The sequence below is a fragment of the Nuphar pumila genome, chromosome 11 (genome assembly GCF_984573655.1).
Source record: "Nuphar pumila chromosome 11, dmNupPumi1.hap1.1, whole genome shotgun sequence".
Classification (NCBI taxonomy): Eukaryota; Viridiplantae; Streptophyta; class Magnoliopsida; order Nymphaeales; family Nymphaeaceae; genus Nuphar; species Nuphar pumila.
The window spans coordinates 78061870-78082007 of record NC_143259.1 but is presented as its reverse complement, the minus strand read 5'-3'; the positions used below and the strand labels follow the sequence as shown (position 1 = coordinate 78082007).

The following is a 20138-nucleotide window of genomic DNA, read 5'->3' as shown; positions in this document are numbered from 1 at the left end:
AGTGGTGGCCGCTACCCTGGGCCACCGGAATGGGTCCTCTTCTGATCACCACCTGTTGCAGGTGGCTTTTTCGCCTGTACACTCTTTGAACGCTCCCAATTCTCGTTCAGTAGGGTGGCTACTGCTACAGCCACAGAAAAGGTTGCGGGCATACTGGTGAGAACCCTATGCTTGAGTCCTTCCTTCAATCCACGAATGAACTTCTCAGCCCGCTCATGATCATCCTCGAATAGGTGGGGACAGTAGCGCTCCAACCGTTGAAATTTGGCGATATATTCGTTCAAACTTAAGTTGCCTTGGCACAGTTCCAGAAATTCCACTTTCTTCTTTTCCCTCGCATGAGGAGGGAAATAGTTTTCGAGGAAAGCCCTCCGGAAGGCCTTCCAAGGAATCACCTCAGCACCCTGAAACTCAACTTCCCGAGTAGTGTCCCACCATTCACAAGCGTCGTCCTTCAGACGAAAAGACCCGAACATCGTCTTCTTATCATTAGGGACAAACAACACTTGGAACACTCGTTCCACCTCTTTGACCTAACTCTCCGCCAAGTCAGGGTCAACCTTGCTAGAGAAGGTAGGAGGGTCAAGCTTCAAAAATTTCTCATAAGTGGCGGTTGGTGTATTCCCAATAAGGGAACCCAAAGCCTGTTGTGGGCGACCTTGGCTTCAAATCGCCTCTGCCAAGGAGTTGAGGGTATCCATCATGAATCCTCTCTGCTCTCGCAACTCATCAGCCATGTTGTTGCTTGAGTTTCCCGTCATCCTTAAAAAGTAACCAAGGTTAAGAGTCAATATACCGAAAAAGCACAAGAAGACATAAGCATAGGAGCAAAGGCAAAAATATAGGTTTTTATTACGAAGGTCATTTATTTCGAATCCAGCAGTACTGGTACACAAGCAAAAAGTTCTGTTCCGCAATGATAAAAGAAGTTCACGAACTCCAACAAAACTTGGTAGGTGCTACCTCCCCTTAGGACCGGCTAGAGTACTGCCTAAGATATTCCCTTTTATTGCCTGTGCACCTGAATTTGCGCTTAAGGGTGAAGGGAGGTGACTCCTCATAGGAGGTCTCCTGCCCGTAGAGGGGCATCGCCGGAGTATATTCCGGTGGGCCAAGACTATAACTTGATGAATCAGTTGTAGGCGTGTATGTGGGTGATACACCGCCCACTGGTTCTGCTGGAGGTGGTGGTTGCTCGCCTGCAGTTGAAATTGCGATCTTGTCATCGTGCTCGGCCTTGCGGAGACAGACATCTATGGTGTGCCCTGATTCCCTACAGAAAACACATTCCTCTGCTAACTCAAGGGGAACATAATCTCCCGATGACTCTTGTGATGCCTGCTGGCGTACCAAAACATGCGAAGGCGCGAATCCACCTTCTCGAGCATACACCTCAGCCCACGTTGTTGCCAAGGGTATTTGGTAGGCAGCCGATAGTGGGAAGCCCTGCTCATCCGTAAAGGTGGGTAGAGGAGGGCGGTTAGCCTAGTAACCAGCCCTGAACATCCTCTCTTTGCCCCTTCCCCTTACAGAACGGCCACGCAACCTATGCGCGCTCCTACCGTGACTACCACTAAAACCAGCAAACAAATTCATCTTTCAGACTGTACTACGAATAAAAATAAGAATATAATTTAGTCTAAACATGCTATAAAATATCAAAGACTTACTTACAGCGCGATGAGATGCTCAATGGTCGCGATTCACCTCTTTCTGATCTGGCTCTGATACCAAGTTGTAACGCCCCAAAATTTCAACTTATGATTTCGAAAACATTATCGAAAAACCTTTCAAAAATTTAGAGTTTTCACTTTTAAAATCGACAGAGGGAGACAATTAGAAATGAGCACAAGTTAACAATTCCTGGGTACGCTAGCAGAAAAACTTCATTTCACATGAACAACTACTTAAAGGAAGTAAGAAAATAAAACGTTTATTACAAAATGAGCACTTTCGCAAAGTCCAAAAATCTAAAGAAAACTCCTAAACTCAGAGCCAAAACGCCAGCAGAAAGAAGAGAAATTTTAAGCCATGTTGCACCACGCCATCGGCCGCTTGTGAAGTCCTACTCATCACCTGCCCATGAAATGAGCCAGTTTCATAACAAACCAGTAGGTGCACGAATAGATAAAGTAGAATAAAATAAAGCAGAACATTCATGAGATAAACAATTTATTACATTAAAACAACAAGTACAATTGTAATATATTCTAGCAAGTGTAACATATGCAAAGGGCTATTGTTTGAAACAGGTATACCCACAACATTTCAATTAGTATAAGTCTCAATCATCTACAACCATCTAAAAAGATATTCTTTAAGTTCTGATATTAACTGGCCTGTGGGTACGCACAGACGCGAAACGTAGAAATAGCCGAGTCCGATCCAGGGGTTTATTATGTTAGGTGTTTTTCATTAATCCGGATGACTGACTGAGTCTGCTCCTAAGGGGACGATCAGTGACCAAGCGAGTAAATCCCCAAAGGCATTCATGACCCATGGATACAATTAACTTATGTGGAAGTACCTGGGAGTTACCACTTAGGATAATTTATAGTAATCCCAATTCCCCAAACTTCGATGACTGGGGAAGCCGAGTCTTTTGCCCGTGGGGTGGTTGTTAACAACCTATCCATCGGAGTTTTTGTACCATCCATCCTCTCCCTTGATGAACCGTGAAGGTCGAATGGGCACGACGGGGGTTTCTTAACCGCTGCTCCATTCTACATGCTTTGGTCTGTTAGGCCCACTCGGGCATCTTGCTTGTGAAGGCGAGTTGTCACCATTTATGTGATCTTAGCATTGTTCTTAATGCACGTTCGAGGTTGCTACAACCTCATCATCAAAACATCGTAACACACATAGGACGTACTTGTCCAAAAGTACGGTCGTACCTACCTAGAGGTACGACTACGATGAGAGGGCGACATTTAATGTCTTGTGATTCATTTAGTTCATACATGAAATGTATTGCTTTTTGAGCATTTGGCCTGTGGAGGCCGACATTATTTCATTTATATCAATAAAGTGTTGATTGCCCACCTCGAGGTACTCACTGACCTCTCGTAATATTTGTATCGTACCTGTCTCAAGGTCTGGTTACGATAGCAATTTCGTGTGTTTCACGATGGATAACCCATCACAGTATTACATAGAACAATAATATACTTGGCCTGCTCAATTACTAACGAACAGGACGTCTCAGACAAGTCCTGGGATCACTCTGGATCCAAACATTTCTTTTGAGTAATCGCCTTGGGGTACCAATAATTGTATCTAGCAATGCATACTAAATCATAAGCTTTATACGCAGGAATTCATTCTCGAGGAGTCAGCCTTGCATAAGAAAACACCTCGTCTCAAACTTTTAGTGCTTGTATACAATTTTGCACCTTTCCAAAAAGGGCAAAATGTGGTACGTGCACCTGCACACCCTACAAGGCCTGCCTGAGGGTGGCAACCAGCAAGGCATTTACAATAACTTACAACAATGAGCAAGTACAAAGACACAATCATAGGCATTTTTGTAAAAATGAGTCCACTCGTATCGCATACATTAAGCATTAAATTCCAAAAGAATATGAACGAGGAAAACCCAAATCAGACAATCACAAATTAAATAATTCTACAGTTAAGTAGGTATGCAAAATAAACCATTCTATCTCAGAATCCTTATATTTTATTTCATTCATCCAAAATCCTCGTGCGATTTTCCCCTACCTCGATATGTTATGTAGCTGCGTGCGTCTATGAGTGTAGATAATACGAGGGTCGGTCCGCGGAGCGCGAACGAGACCCGTTGCGTAAATCTGCAAGAGTGTGAAATATTCAATTATGCTAATATAATTAATGGTGCGACGGGGGCATGGGTCGGATCCCTACCAAACGAGTAAGCCTAGGCAACAGAGGTATCACCCCTGTTGGCTTGCTAAAAGGATCGAGGATGGCAGGGGCTCCACCCCCGTCGATCCACAAGGGTAGGTTTAGGCGATAGGGGACCTCGGCCCCTTCCTGACCGAACAACAAATGGCAGGGGCCTTGGCCCCTGCCTGCCAAAATAGTGAGTGGCAGGGGCCGGCAGGCAGGGGCCGAGGCCCCTGCCTGACACAGTAACATATGGCAGGGGCCTCGGCCCCTGCCTGACAAACATTGAATGATAGGGGCTTCGACCCCTACCTGACAAAACAGCCGATAGGGGCCTCAGCCCCTGCCTCACGAAAGCGACAAGTGGCAAGGACCTCGACCCCTGCTTGTCAACACTGAATGGTAGGGGCCTCGGCCCCTGCCTGGCACAATATTAAACGGCACGGGCCTTGGCCCCTGCTCGACCAAATAAGGAATGGCAGGGGCCTCAGTCGCTGTCTGACAAAACAAGGGATGACAGGGGCCTCAGTCGCTGTCTGACAAAACAAGGGATGGCAGGGGCCTCGACCCTTACCTGAAGAACCGACGAATGGCAGGGGCCTCGGCCCCTGCCTGACAGAGTCACGACGACAAAAAGGGAAAAAGAAATGCATGGCACAGGGGGAGCAGAAGGGTGAGACAGGGGGACGGCCGACGTCTCGTCGGTCGTTCGATAGCCCACTGGGAAGAGAGGGTGCCGCAGTTGCCACTGGTTCTCCGACAACCTCAAGAGAGAGAGGGAGACGACAGGGGCCCGTAGGCCACATATCAACCCTCTGATGGACACAGAGGAAGAGGGATTAGAAGACGGGGGAGGAGAAGGGGGAAAAGACGTACCTGAGGAAGGATCGTCGGCGGTGGCCGACGTCGTTGATCGGCGTCAACATTGTTGTCGTGCACAGGGAACGAGAGGATGGTCGGCGCGAGGAGAGCGAGGAGGAGACTCGAGGGGGAGGCATGCCCCCCTTGCCTTCCTGCGATGCTCTTAAAGAGCTCGGGGGGGGGGGGGGGGGGCGATAATCGGGGAAACCCTCAAGGGTCCAGTGGAGGAGGGGGAAAAGGAGCGGCGCGGGCGGTTGCGGCGCACAATGGAAAGGGTTTTCTCAAAACCCTTTCTCTTGTGTCGGGTTTTTAAAACCCGAACGAGGACGGGCCCGGGTCGGGTCCGGACCCGGCCCGGGTCCGATAATGATTTTTTTTTAACCGTGGGTTTTACATGCACACATGCACAATAAGAACTCTTAGAACACTTGTGCACAAAAGCACAACCCACTAAATCTTACAAATGCACAAAGGCATAAAAGAATAAAAAAACACTTTATTAATCACTTGGGCTTTGACCCAAAGCATTCCCAAAATATAATAGAGGGAGGCCCTTTATATAGGGCAAGGGAAGACCCTTGGAGGGGCTCCCACATAGTCGTTGGAGCCCCTCCAACGGTCACCAATGTGATCGTTGGAGGGGCCCAACGACTAGTGGTGGCCCTTCCAAGGTACTTGAGTACATTGAAAAGAAAAAAAGAAAAATGAGAAAAATAAAGAAAAGAAAAAGGAAATTACAAAAAACATATTCAAGAATTGAATATGCGTAAAATGTGTGACAAGACTGAATTACCCCTATGACTAATAATAAATAAATATATATTTTATATATATAATATGTAGATACATATACATATATTATATATATGTATATGTATTACCTTATATATATAAAATATATATTGGATTACAAGATTCAATTATATAATTTAACAATTCAATGGCCTTTAGAGACAACTTATCATTTCTTTCACAAAGTACAAATCATTTGCAACCAAAATCCTTTAGTCTTTTAAAATCTGGTTCAATTTCAAGAAGTTTTTTTAAGGAAGAGATGTTTTTCAAAGTGGAAGATGACATTCTATTTACTAAATAGACCACACTTAGAGCAACTTCGGCCCAAAATTTTTTTAGAACATTTTTGGAAATGAGTAAGGGTCTAGTGGTTTCTATGATGTGTTTATGTTTTCTTTCGGCAAGCCCATTTTGTTGAAGGGTTCTTGGACACGATTTTTGTTGTGAAATTCTATTTTCTTTCAAATAACATTTGAACTTATTCATTTAACAAAAATTCACCTCTACTAGTGATCCTTCTCCAAGTAACTTTTAGATGAGAAAAAGATTTCATACCCATGATCGGATATTTGATAAACAAAAAACAAATTTAAATTTAGTTTGAGAATAACTCTTACTTTTGGAACAAAAAGATTTTTGGAATTATTTTTTAAATCCCCACTAGTAATTTCAAGAGGAGTGCCATCAACGACACTAGAAAAATTCCCGTTGCTACGACAATCGGATAATGGGGATGCATTAGGTGTCATGTGAAAAGAGGCTCCTCTGAGTCAAGTATCCAAAGTGACATACCTGGAGGTTGCGAAGATGAAACCGCAACACCCGATGTTTAAGTAGAAGTAGAAGTCTTCAAATATTATTGTAAAGCCGCAACCAATTGTGCAATAGAATGATCTTTAAGTTCTCCTTTGTTGGCATCACTACTTGTTTTGGAGGAGTCTCCAACAAAAGCTACTCACTTTGGTGCAAGCCGACTTTATGTGTTCCGGCTCATTGTAAAAGTGACAAATGATTTTTCTACCACTTTCATAGTTTTGCTTTTCAAAGTGATGAAGCCTATATATTTTAGAGGTTTCCTTAGGTTTAAAAGGGGCAAGAACGGTGTCACTAATTATTTCTTTGTTTTTCTCATTTAGTCTTTCCTCTTCTATACTTAACTCCGTAAGAGTCTCGTAAAGAGATGGCATCTTGGATTTGTGAAGCAACATCATCCTTACCCCGTCAAATTCGTGCCTTAGACCATTGAAAAACATAAAGAATTGTTCTCTTTTTAATTGTTCTTGTCTAAAGCATAAATCCGCATAGGTTTCACACTTAGGCTCTAGGTGAGTTTCCTCCATAATAGGGTCATCTTGTTGTAGTAATCACGGATGGTTTTATTGCCTTGTTTTATTGACATCATCTTCTTGTGGAGATTCCACCAATGAGCCATGTTTTTCATAGTATACATGTCTCTTAGGAATTCCCACACTTCCTTGACCACTTTAAATTGGGTCACACTATATAGAATGGAGGGGACAACCCTACTTACAATCCATGCGAGAATCTTTGCATTGTCCATATGTCTTTTTTCAAACTCAAAAGTGGCAACAATCTTTTCGTTTTCTTCAAGGAACTTCACATTCCCATCCACAATCTTTGTGAATGAGAGTTGAGGCTCCGGTCCATCTCCCTCAACGTACTTGATGAGGCCTTTGGATATAATATGATTTTCTATGGTAGGGGTCCACATATGATAGTTGGAATCATTCAAATTGATAGGCACGATGACACGGACTCCTCCATAATGAGCAAGAAAGTAGATGAGAGAGAGTTGATGAAGATTGGAAGCTTTGGCACATTTCCAAAGACAAAGCTCGATCACTGCATAGGTCTCCAATAGAATCAAGAGCCTACTGTCTTTGATACCATGTAATGAAATAAAAATAGGTGTGCACACATACACAAGTCCACTATGGGACACACACATAAGCCACTAAGGGCTAGATAGCAACACTCAAGAGCACACACAAGTCACTAAAGGGCTACACTCACAAAATCTAAAATATAATTTGATTAAATCTAAAAATGCTCAAGAGAAGCATGTATTAGTGGAGGGGTTTCACCCCATATATATATATATATATATATATATATATATATATAAGGGGAAGAGTGAGAGACAGCTAGCCATTGGGGCTAGTCCCATCGGCTAGCTAGTTATCCATTGGGCTGTTCCCAATGGCTAGCACTAACTAAAATGCCCCATATAAAAGGGGAAAAATACAAAGAATAAAATATAAAAAAAAGAAAAAAGAAAATCACATGATATCCTAAAATACATTCTAAATATATATATAACAAATCTCAGTTTATTTTAGGCTTTCCTAATATCAGAAAAAATATCAAAGATCAAATGACTATCCGGGAAAGAAATCATGCAAGAAATTTACTTTTGAGGGAAAGAAATCATGTAAGAAATTTACTTTTCTTATTTTCGCAGCATAGATCGTCTCTGCTTATTTATTCACCAAAAATATGTCCAGTTCAAATATTTTTGCCTCGTTTACAAGTGGATGTTTGTTGCCTTGCTACTTTATCGTAAGATATATAAAATTCTGTTTTGTGGATATTTTACATCATTTTTGTTCTCAAATAACCTTTGTTTGAGTAGCATGGCTTCCCATGATACTGTTTACTCTTGTTTTCTTCTTTTAGTAATTGGAAAGACACTTTTCCTAGGCCATGAAATATGGAAGTCATCACTTCTCTTTACAAAGAAATGTTTTGTTAGAATCTTCAAGTGTATATTTAGCAGCTAAGGTAGACTTCTCTTTTTTTCCTTTAGAAAAGGGAATAAGTTTTTTCTCTTCGGGCATTGGGACATGTTAAATTACACCCTGTCTTTTGCCTGATTCATCTTTTGAAATTTTGTTGTTTTCATTATTGCTAGTATTTATCTGCATCCCTCTTCATGCACGATAGTTTGATTCTTAATGTGTGATAGCTTGAATACTTGTATTGTCTTTTGTTATAGGTAATTCATTGTACAACAGATATGATCAGTTGCTCATTATGGGAAGCAATGAATATGGAACAACCCATATTAGAGAATGTGAAGGTGATGTCCTATTTTTTGTAGTTGGTGCATCTTTGAGTAGTGACATACAAGTAGTAAGTTTTTTTGTCAACTTTTATTTATAATCTTAGTCATTGGTGCCCACTCTAAGTTTGCGGCAGATAATTTAATTCTTGTTATATTAGGTAGATACATTTGGTGGCTTGTATTGTATTCTGTGATTTAGTTGAACTGGTTGATTTGGGAACAACTTCACTTGCTGCAGTGTGTTTTTATGTTTTGATGCCTAAACATTATTATGTGTTGTATGCACACACGTGCATCATGCTCTTAGACAACCAACACATCAACAGTTCATCAAGATTCTAAATAAATGAAGATGCAGAATGAAGAGCTTCTAAGAATAATGTGTCTATGTTTAACTTTGCGGAAACCTTGAAAGATTCAAATGTATATTACTATTAGAAAACATTAATGATGAACTTAGATTAAAAGCAATTATTTAAACCAGGAAAACACAAAAATTCTCATAAATGTCCTGCATTCTATTGCCTAAGACTGGATGGGACTTTGTAAATTTACTGGATGTTAGGTAGCCTCTGAAAGGATGAACATCCTTTCTAGTCATAATAATTAAGCACTTTATTCCCAGGTGGAATGATTACATGATCTTTATGAATATGAATTCACTCAAACCAATTTAGTGTAGAAAAGGATATCCTCCTAAATATGTAACGTTCCTAAAAAATCCAACCTTTTAAAACTTTCCCAAACTCTAAATTTTGATAAAAATTTAAAACTTTTTATTTATATAAACAATTCACATGGTCCCTAAAAGTAATATGCCAACAAGTTCATCTATGGCCATATTTCAACCGTTCTAAATACTAGACGGCTTACCTGAGCGCAAGCGCGAGTGTATATTAGCCTTCTAGTATCAGATCCAGTACGAAATTATCCATATACACAACTTGATTGGGACTATTACTTTAAAGGTTTTTCACATGTGAAAAAGGAAATGCGGAAGGCAAAATGTATCAAGATTTAAGATAATTGAGGAGTTACATCAAAATCTAAAATTCTAAACCATATGCAAGACATACTAGGAATGAAATGACAGAATTTTAAAATGCTCTCATTCCAAAAAGATTACACTTCTTTAAATGTAAGGTTTCAGACAAAAAGTAAAATTTACACAAGTTTTTAACTTTGAACTTTTGCCTGATCCCTCCAGGAATCATACTAGGTAAGAGTGGAGCCTTCAGCCACGCAGCAACCCGCGCTTTGCTTCAATCCTCCACAAGGTTATCTGAAAATATTATAGGGCATCAAACACATGCCCATAGGAAACCAAAACTAAACTTGAAGAATGCAATTCAAGTTAAAATAATACAATCAAGTGAAATTTCCATCATTAGAAATGAGAGTCAAGGGAATCCACATCATAATAAGAACATGATATTCAATCACATAAACCATCATTCATTGCATGGCATTCATAATCACATTGCTCGTATGCATGGAAACATCAAAGTCATTCTCATTTTAATTCATGGCATTCAATTTCATATTCATTCCTATACATGATAATCATTTGCATAAATGAATGAAACTAACACTTTATAGCATACTCTAAATTGAAGTAGAAGTGCAATATATCATGTAATGCTATCATTCACTTTCTTTATGCTCAAAAGAAAACATGCTCATGTCTAACTTATGACTAAGGCATGCATTAACTCAAATACATATTCACATGTCATTTATCAGAATATTTATGAACTTTGTAATTCAAATATCAAAATGGAACAGGTCCTATCTTGACTCTTTCTGTGTGCCTCGCACACACAAGCACCTCACGTGCATCAACCAAGCTATCGGCTTGTCATAACAGGTCAAATCATATGACCAAGCATACATATCTTTTTTATTCACATGTAACAAAATTCATATGCGATAATCATGTCAACTTAAAACTCTTTGCATGTTTACAAATGATTGTGCATATGGAAGCAGTTATCGTAAAAATCTAATTAATTGTTTCTCTTGTTATTCAAACCCATCTGGTACAAAAGAGGGTATAGACATCCAGAAACAACCATAGGAGTATTCATTATTCAATGTATTTTTTATTACCCTCCTATGGCTTAACTGGGTCTTTCCCTAGCGATTCAACCCTACAGTGCAACGGTTGAGAGAACAGACTCATGGTCCCAGGTCTTGGCCTACGCCAAACTAAAATCGCCGACGAAAAATTGGGCATGCATCCCTAACTCTACAGAGCTGTGGTACTACCACCTATGACTCACTAGTAGACCTATCCTCTAACCTCCGTGGGACGGGGACAAGAGACACCTTTAGCCCTCAAAACACATGTCCCACGAGGCTTGTACCGCCCTTCCGTCTCCCTGGAGGACACGAGATCAGAATGATTCCAGCCATCTCAGAGAACCCAGCCTTGCCAGCGCCTCAAAATGGACCCATGGTTCTTGTTAAATTATGTAATCAAATCATGTAATGTTATATATATTTTATATATATAAGGTAATACATATACATATATTAATATATATGTATATGTATCTACTTATTATATATATAAAATATATATTTCTATTATTTAGCTGTAGGGGTAATTTAGTCTTTTTTCATTTTTGCGCATATTCATTTCTTTAATATGTATTGTATTTTTTCCTTTTTATTTTTTCTCTTTTTTCTTTTTATAATCAATGTACTTTGTACCTTGGGGGCCCCACCACTAGTCGTTGGGCCCCTCCAACGGTCACATTTGTGACCGTTGGAGGGGCTCCAACGACTATGTGGGAGCCCCTCCAAGCCCTATATAAAGGTCCCTCCTCCATTGTATTTTCTAAGGCTTTGGGATTATAGCCCAAGCTTGTGTTAGTGGAACTTATGACTTTTGGGTTCGTATTTGTGCATTGCGTGCACAAGTATTTCAAGTATTCTTGTTGGGTGTTTGTATACACATTTATTTTCAAGAATACTGTAATATTGTTCGTAGTATCTTGTTGGAGATAATTTCACTATGTCACACGGACTCGGCTAAGGAGGTGCCGCACCCGAGTCGACACGCCCCGACACGGGTGCAGACTCGGGTGCGGCTTCGGACTCGGCCCGGATTCGGTCAACGCCGAGTCGGACTCGGTCAACGAGTCCAGGCCGAGTCCGTCCACATTTTGGACTCTGTCAACTTTGACCGAGTCCAAAAATGTGCTTAAAAAACCAATTTTTTATATTTTTTATTTAAAAATATATATATATATATAAACTATGACAGTGCTGCAGTCACATACTGTGACTGTGCTGCAGTCACAGACTGTGACTGTGCACAGTCACACTGTACAGTGTGCACAGTCACAGTGCTGTGGACTGTGCACAGTCACAGTCTGTGACTGTGCACAGTCACACAGACTGTGCTGTGGCATTTTAAAAATAAAATAAAATTTTATATATATATTTTGCCGAGTCCCCGTGTCCAAAAATTTTAAAATTGTGCCGCACCCGTGTCGCACCCGCACCCGCACCCATGTGACATAGTAATTTCACATGGTATCAAAACCTCGTTTGAAGGAGGATCGTGTGTTTCTTCTCTTTTGAAGTGCCTCGAAAAAAGTGCCTTCAAGCTATTGGAGTTTGGAGTGGATCATCTCCTTCGGGCAATATTTTAGAAGCCTCTTTTATCAAGAAAGAGTTGAAAAGCCTTCAAGGTACGTATTGTTTCTCATAATCTCTCATCTCTAATGGGTGAAAAAGACTCCCATTTCTCTCTTGGGTTCAAACTCAATGAGTCCAACTATCATGTTTGGGCCGGTAACATGGAAGCTCACATCAAAGGAAAAGGGCTTTCGGGCTATGTCCAAGGCTCGATTCCCGAACCGGAACCCAAGATAACTTTCATAGAAGGAGGAGAGATAAAAATTCTTGAAGGAGATGAAAGAACCAAGGCCCTTGAAAAATATACGAAAAAACATAAAGAATTGAAAATGAGGAATTTTAAAATCCTCTCTTGGATATTTTCATCTGTAAAAACGAGAATCAATGCAAATATCATAAAGTTCAAGAAGGCTTCTTAAGCCTGGGGTTATCTTGAGAAGATGTATACTTCTAGGGATTTATCCCATAAATACTATCTCCAAAAGAGGGGGCTAACGCTTCAACAAGGAGAAATGTCTATTAGAGAGTACTTTGCCGAGCTCTATTGTATTTGGGATGGGCTTGCTATGCTCGAACCCAAATGGAGTGGTGAAGCCATAGAGCTTCGTCACAAACAATTGGAAGAAGATAGATTTTTTAATTTTTTGAATGGGCTTAGGCACGAATTCGAACAAATCCGATCTTCTCTTTTATCCGCCTTTTCTTCTCCCCCTCTTGAAGATGTATTAACTGAGTTAAGTGGGTAAGAAACTCGGATGTGTATAAGCAAGAATACCCCAAGAGTATAAGCATGATAAAATCACATATACAGTTTTTTTACTGCCTTTGAACACATGCGCACGATAGAATCACATATACAATTTTTTTACTGCCTTAGAACACATATGAGCATGGTAGAATCACATATACAGTTTTTTGACTGCCTTAGAGCACATATGAGCATGGTAGAATCACATATACAGTTTTTTTGACTGCCTTAGAGTACACATGAGTATGATATAATCACATATACAATTTTTTGCCTCCCTTAGAACACATATGAGCATGATAGAATCACATATACAGTTTTTTGACTGCCTTAGAGCACATATGAGCATGGTAGAATCACATATACAGTTTTTTTGACTGCCTTAGAATACACATGAGCATGATATAGCCACACCTTCAAATAATGAAAATAATGAAGGTGTAAATGCCGTTTCAAGACCGAAAAAAAACTTAAAGACATACAAGCCTCCTCATTTCAAAAACCAAAATCCAAGTGGACAAGGAGGAAGGAGGGACTATAGCAAGCTTACTTGCTACTTTTGTAAGGAACCAGGGCACATCAAACCCATGTGTCCAAAGTTAAAAAAGCTTCTTGCCATGGCCACTACATCTTAAGAGGGCCCGTCATCTTCAAATGAAGCCCTCTCTCTTCAACAAATCGTAATTGCTCTTCAACCCCTTATAAAAGGGGTCACTTCCTGTGCGGCCATGTCAACCTCCTCTCCCCCCGGTAAGACTTCTTGGCTTTTGGATTCGGGTGCTTCCTTTCATATGACTCAAAGTTTTAATTCTTTTTCCGAGTATACAAAAAATCCCCTTCCATCATTTGTTTCAACCGCGGATGGAGTCTCTTGAAGTAAAAGAAATGGGTAACTTTGAAAAACAAGGATTCTTTATTCCAAAAATTAGATTTATACCCAAATTAAACTTAAATTTACTTTCTGTTTCTCAACTTTCGGATCATGGGTGTGATATAAAATTCTCATCTAACAAATGTTGGATACATGATCGCCAGTCCGGGAGATTGATTGGGGAAGACTCTAGGAAGGGTGATCTTTACTATGTCGATTCCCTTCAAGTTCAAAAGAATCATTTTTGTAATGTTGTCCAAAAAGATATTAATGCATGACACACAAGACTTGGACATCCAAATATTGTAAAAAATTTCCATTTGTCTTTTGTCAAAAGTTTATGCAAAAGTGATTTCACTTGTAATGATTGTACACTTGGGAAAGTGAAAAAATTACCTTTCTTTCAAAGATTTATGTTTACAACCAGACCGTTTGAAATTGTCCATTCTGATGTATGGGGTCCGACACCAGTTTTATCAAAAGGTGGATTCGCTTATTATGTTATTTTTGTTGACGATTATACGAGATATTATTGGATTTATTTTCTTAAACACAAATATGAAGTTTTTTCAACTTTTAAAACCTATCATATAATGATTAAGAATCAATTTAATGGGAATCTCAAAATTTTTAGAACTGACTTAGGTGGAGAATACCTGTCAAATGATTTCAAAAACTACCTTTGAAATTATGGTATTCTCCACCAAAGATGTAACGACCCTAATCTAGACCCTTTAAAAATGCGGAATATATATATATATTTTTTTCTAAGACTTGCGGAAACCTTCCCAGAGATCTGGGGTCCTCACAGTTCCACTTTCCATTGGATAGCCCATCCACCACAAACGAAGTTGCAATTATCATCCATATAATCCAACTAAAACTCTTTTATTAATGAGTAAGAAAATTTCAAAGACAAGGTTTTCTTCAACTGAAAGTAAAGTAACAATTGCAGAAAATAAAAGAACTGAATGACAAAAGAACAAGCCAATCTATCCTCTACTGAAGCTGACAAGCCCAAGTGTAACTCATCCATCCCCAGATGCATGTCCAACTTCACTGTGCACCATTTCCTGCGAAAAACCAACAAAGTAGGGTGTCAGAACCGAAATTCTGAGCACAGCTACTTCTAAAGAAACCAGGTGAGAGAAAGAACATGGATTAGATTTCATGCAGTGATTTGAGTGAGTGCAGATATAAAATTTGCAACATTTAAATATCTATAACTGCCAACAGTTGCATATACTTACCAGTCAAGAACAGTAAACAGTGTCATAGATCAATAACTAAAAAATCAAACCTTTCAGTATGATTTCACAAAGTAAGTCATATGCTACCACCAAATGATATCAAGAATGATTCAAACATGCATGATCTAATGCATAACAGAAAAATGCATGATTATGTGCAATGCATGATTTCTTCTGTTATCTTTCATTTAAGTTCCATCTTTCCATATGCATGCCCTATTAAATGCACACATCTTTAAGTTCCTCTTTTTAATTACCGTGGCCCGCGGATACACCAAACGGGTACAAACCCCGAGGTCAAGTAGGTTCCTAGGGTAGCTTAACACACAATTTGTATTTTATTACTGGGTTCCAACTTAGCCCTCGACCGATATCAGGAAACAACACCATCCATCGGAACATTAGACCTCAACATCTAATGTCGGGGACACAAGGGACACACCACGCCCACAAGTGCCACTTCCTTGGTTCCATAAACTCACAGCTGTGACTAACACACCACTCCCGGGTAAAGTGGCGGGCTCTCCCTAAAACCGTGGCCAGGAGAAGAACCTCAATATCGGGTTCAGGGGCAACAACGCACACGGAGTTTTTGTATCCTCACAGTCTCCCCAAGACCGGATATCCAGGATTCTCATACTCCAGATGAGATATCCCAGAATGTAAATTACACTGTTCTTATTCATTATATTTTTAATTAAGTCCATTTCTTTAAGTTTGCAACACATATGCAAAAGTAAAGTGAAAACCCCGCTTCCTCCCTTGCAGAGACCCATTCGGGACTCCAGCCCGTACAAATCACTAGAACAGTGTAGTGAAGTGCCAAACCATCTTATGTGGTTTCAGTGATGCAGTTAAAAACATATATAAAAGAAAACCCAACCCACGGCTCTCCAGGCCGATGATGGTCTAATTTGGCCATCGGTGTATCGTATGCAAAAATCATAACTTGCAATGTATGCAATTATACCAACATAATTCCAAATGCACATTCATTCATACCATTTTAACAATGTACATGAGCTTTCGCAGTCATATGCATGTGTAACCATTCATGTGTAAGTGCTTTCATGTAATCACTTAACACACATACATTCATCCATAGTTCATAAGTACATGCGAACGTTTATGCACGATTGTGCATGCCAAACACACATCAATTTCATGTATGTACACGTATTTGGAAACTGATTCATAAATGCACGAAAATCAAACATGTCGCATAAATGTAGGCACAAGACTTTTCATTCATAACATATGTTAACATCCACACACCTGAACATAACCCGAATCTAGAAATTGAGTTTTTTTTTTTTTTAAAGAAACTTGCACCCAAGTTGACAGTCCAAGTACCCGCATCAGGTACCCAACCCATATGATATGCAGAAGATAACATCACAAAGTATATTTAACTATGGATCCATCCTTAAGAACATCAATTTGTTCAATTATACCTATCAATTTATTTTACATGAGGCAACCGTCATGCATCAAACACGAAACTGATCATTAGGGAATAGGCCACTCCATGGACATTTTATCATAGCTAATGTGCAACTTAATCCAACATTTGAACATTCCATAAGGTACGCACTTTGAATATAAGAAACAGTGCATTTTAATATGCACTTGAACCCAAACAATTATGAAAATATGCAGTTTAAGAAAGATGCAGACCCTTCACATGGAAATAAACCCATTTTCTTTATGAACAAATCAACTAACATAAGCTTCAAGCATAAGGTTGAAAATCGGTAAAGATTACCACAATTTAGACAGAGCCCTATTTTCATCACCGTATTGATATATGTAGAAAAAACAAGAGAGTAATATGTATGAACACGAGTTTGAAATTAGAACTCCAAATCCTCCTGCACAGATTAGATATAAATAAACAACCAATCGAATTATGGCTGTGATTTCTTTCCCTTTTTTTTTTTTTTCTTTCACATCTCAACCAATACCCTGTATACCAATTGTATAAATGGATTTGACAACTATATGTTCTTTCACAACAATAGGATAGACTCATATCCTGGCACCATCGATTTCACAAGGAGGATATAGGTAAACAAAATGTAGTAATATAACCCAAAAAAAATATTAATCTCATTCATCTAATCATGAATTCTGGGTGAAACGTAACACAGAACCCTTTTCAAAAACCATGGTTTCTGCACAGATCAAAGCCTCAAGCACGAGAATAGAATGCAGCAGAAAAATCATATTCTAACAATCCGCAGTGAAACTCCTACCTTGAACCGAAAATCCCAAAAATTTATTTGATTTCTTTACACGAAAGCACCATCGTTGTATCCTTAGGAAAACTCCTCAAGATTTTTGAAACTCCTTGATTTGAGACCGATACAAACTTTGGAACAAGATACACACACAAAATCATAGTAAAACCCTACTATCCGAAACCCGGATCCATTTAGATTTAATAAACCCCAAATCCCCCTTTCATTATTCGAAAACCCCCTTTCATTTCAATCGATTTGGAGCCTCACCGTAACCCCCTCAATGCTTGGACACCGGACACACCAAAACAAGAAAAGTAACAGTAACCCCTACAAATCGACTAATTTGGGGTTTTAGGTTTAGGGTTGATGTAAACCCCAAATCCTACCCTCAAACCCCCACATGGGATCGAACCTATGTTCGATCCCTCACCCGAAATCCCAGAAGCACCGTAGCTCTTGAAGAGTTTTCCGGCGATCGGAGGCTGGAGACGTGAAGGTCGAGCTGCTGGTGTCGCTCCACGCGGCTGCCGTGACCGAGGAGCCTCGTCGGAGGTCAGTGATGGCTGCTAGTTGCCGCAGCCCGTCGGCGACCTCTTCTTCCTCCGGTGCGCGCAGGCAGACAGGGAGAGCGAGAGAGACGAGGGAGAGAGACGAGGGAGAGAGATGAGGCTGAGTGAAGAGGGCGAGACCCCCTCTCCACTCCCCTCCTTTATCGGCCCCAGGCCCCTCCTTTTTTGCCGAGATGGGGGAGGTCGGTTACGGCCTGCGTAACCCCCCTGCCCCCCCCTTCCATGTCCTGCAAGGGTTCTATCGGGCAACCCTTATTGGGTTGCCCTCATCACTTAACAGGGTATTAATATGGGGTGGGGCTCGGGTCCGAACCCGAGACCCGCAACCCGCAACCCGGCCCCAAGTCAAAATGGGTCCACAAGTGGATCCAAATGGATCCACTGTGGATCCTCGAATTAAATTAAAATTTTAAAATTGATTTTTTTTATTTATCTATTATTATCATTAAATCGAGGTTTCAACTAAATAAATCCTAATTACCCCCCCTTTATGGGTCCTAGATCCGTACTGTGGATCTAGGCCCAAATTGCAAAATTTGAAATATTTTCTAATAAAAATCTCGGGTTTTACAAAAGATCTTGTCCAAAAACCCCTCAACAAAACGGGTTAGCCGAAAGAAAGCATAGACATATAATAGAGACAACCCGAACTTTGTTGGTCTCTCAAAATATCTCAAAAGGTTTTTGGGCTGAAGCTGCTCTTGCATCTGTTTATCTGATAAATTAGCTACCCTCTAAAAACTTGAACAATATCTCGCCTTTTGAAAAACTCTATACTAAAGAACCTGACTATAGTCGATTAAGAATATTTGGTTGTAAATGCTTTGTTCTTATTGATAAAAACGATAAGCTCTCACCTAAAGAAATTCCCTGTGCCTTTCTTGGATATTCCGAAACCCATAAGGGGTTTCGTTGTTATGATATCAAGAATAACAAGTTGTATGTCTGCAGAAATGTGAGTTTTGTGGAAAATGTTAATGGTTTTGAAAAAGGTGAATCCTGTGAAGATAACATGGATTATTCTTTCCTATTTGAAATGTAAGCTCATGATGATGACAATGAGGATAGTGATGATGGTTTTACTCCTAATGACATCAACGAAAATGAAGATAGTTCCCCTCCTCTTCCCTTGGTACCTCAACATAGTAATGAAGAAGATTTAAGAGAACCTATAACATATATCCATAGAGATAGAAGTAATTTCAGGAGTGCTATTGAAAAATACAGTGAACCTAGTAGTTCTAGTTCAACAAATGATGATCTACGAAGAATTGAGAGAAGTAGAAGAGTACCCTCTAGGTTTCTCATTTGATTCTTTTTCACCCAGATATAGGGCTTGTCTTAGCGCTATTCAATCTTATTTTGAACCAAGGAATTTTGAGGAAGCTAAAAAATGTATAGAATGGCAAGAAGCTATGCAAAATGAACTCACTGCTCTTTGGAAAGCAGAGACATGGGAATTCCAAACTCTACCTATTGGAAAGAAAACCATAGGTTGTCGTTGGGTATTTAAGATTAAGACTAAGAGCGATGGATCTCTGGAGAGATACAAAGCTCGATTAGTTGCTAAAGGGTATTGTAACAGCAAAAAAAAAAATGTTTTGATTCGGGCCGGATCCGGATCCGACCCGAACAACCGCCTCTCGCTGTCTTTTAAGACAACGAGGCAGGCGGGAGGAGGGTTACGAAACCCCCCTCACCGCCTTTCCCCTCTGCTCTCTCGTCTCTCTCCCTTACCCTCCACCGTCACCGACGCCGGCGACCCCCGACAACCCGCCGCCACCGACATCGGCGATCCCCTTCCTTCCGGCGAGCTTCTCTCCGGCGACCACCAGGTACGCTTTTCTCTTCCCTTTCGCCGCCTCTTCTCTCTCTTTTCTCCTCTTCTCCCTGTCATCGACAGACGGGGGCAAAGCCCCTTTCTGTCGGTTGCTTACGACGGGTTTTTTAGCCCCACCTATTGCCGATAGGTCGGCATGGGTAAAACCCCTGCCGCTTGTGAGGAGGGTTTCGGCAGGGGGTTTGGGGCCCCTGCCTGCGCTTTTGTCTCTACCAGGGGTAGGGGGTCGAGACCCCTCCCTGCCTCCTGTTCCTCTAAGGAAACCGACAGGGGCCTTTGGTCTCTGTCCCGTTTCCCTGTTAAGCGAATCAACATGGGCTTTTGGCCCCTGCCTCCTCTCCCAAGGGTCGCAGGGGGGCCATTG

At 40.5% G+C, this 20138-nt stretch overlaps 1 protein-coding gene across 4 annotated transcripts in view; it reads left to right on the top strand.

The window, feature by feature from the left end:
- The window catches only part of LOC149822440 (vacuolar acid trehalase), a 215540-nt gene that overhangs the window by 137264 nt on the left and 58138 nt on the right, over window positions 1-20138 (top strand). For 3 of the 4 annotated variants that reach the window (XM_089981481.1, XM_089981480.1, XM_089981482.1), the window contains one exon: window positions 8537-8620. The exons of the other annotated variant lie outside the window; for it this stretch is intronic. In XM_089981481.1, coding sequence (XP_089837607.1) covers window positions 8537-8620 — 84 coding nt within the window. The remainder of the gene's footprint in view (window positions 1-8536; window positions 8621-20138) is intronic. 4 annotated transcript variants of the gene reach the window in all.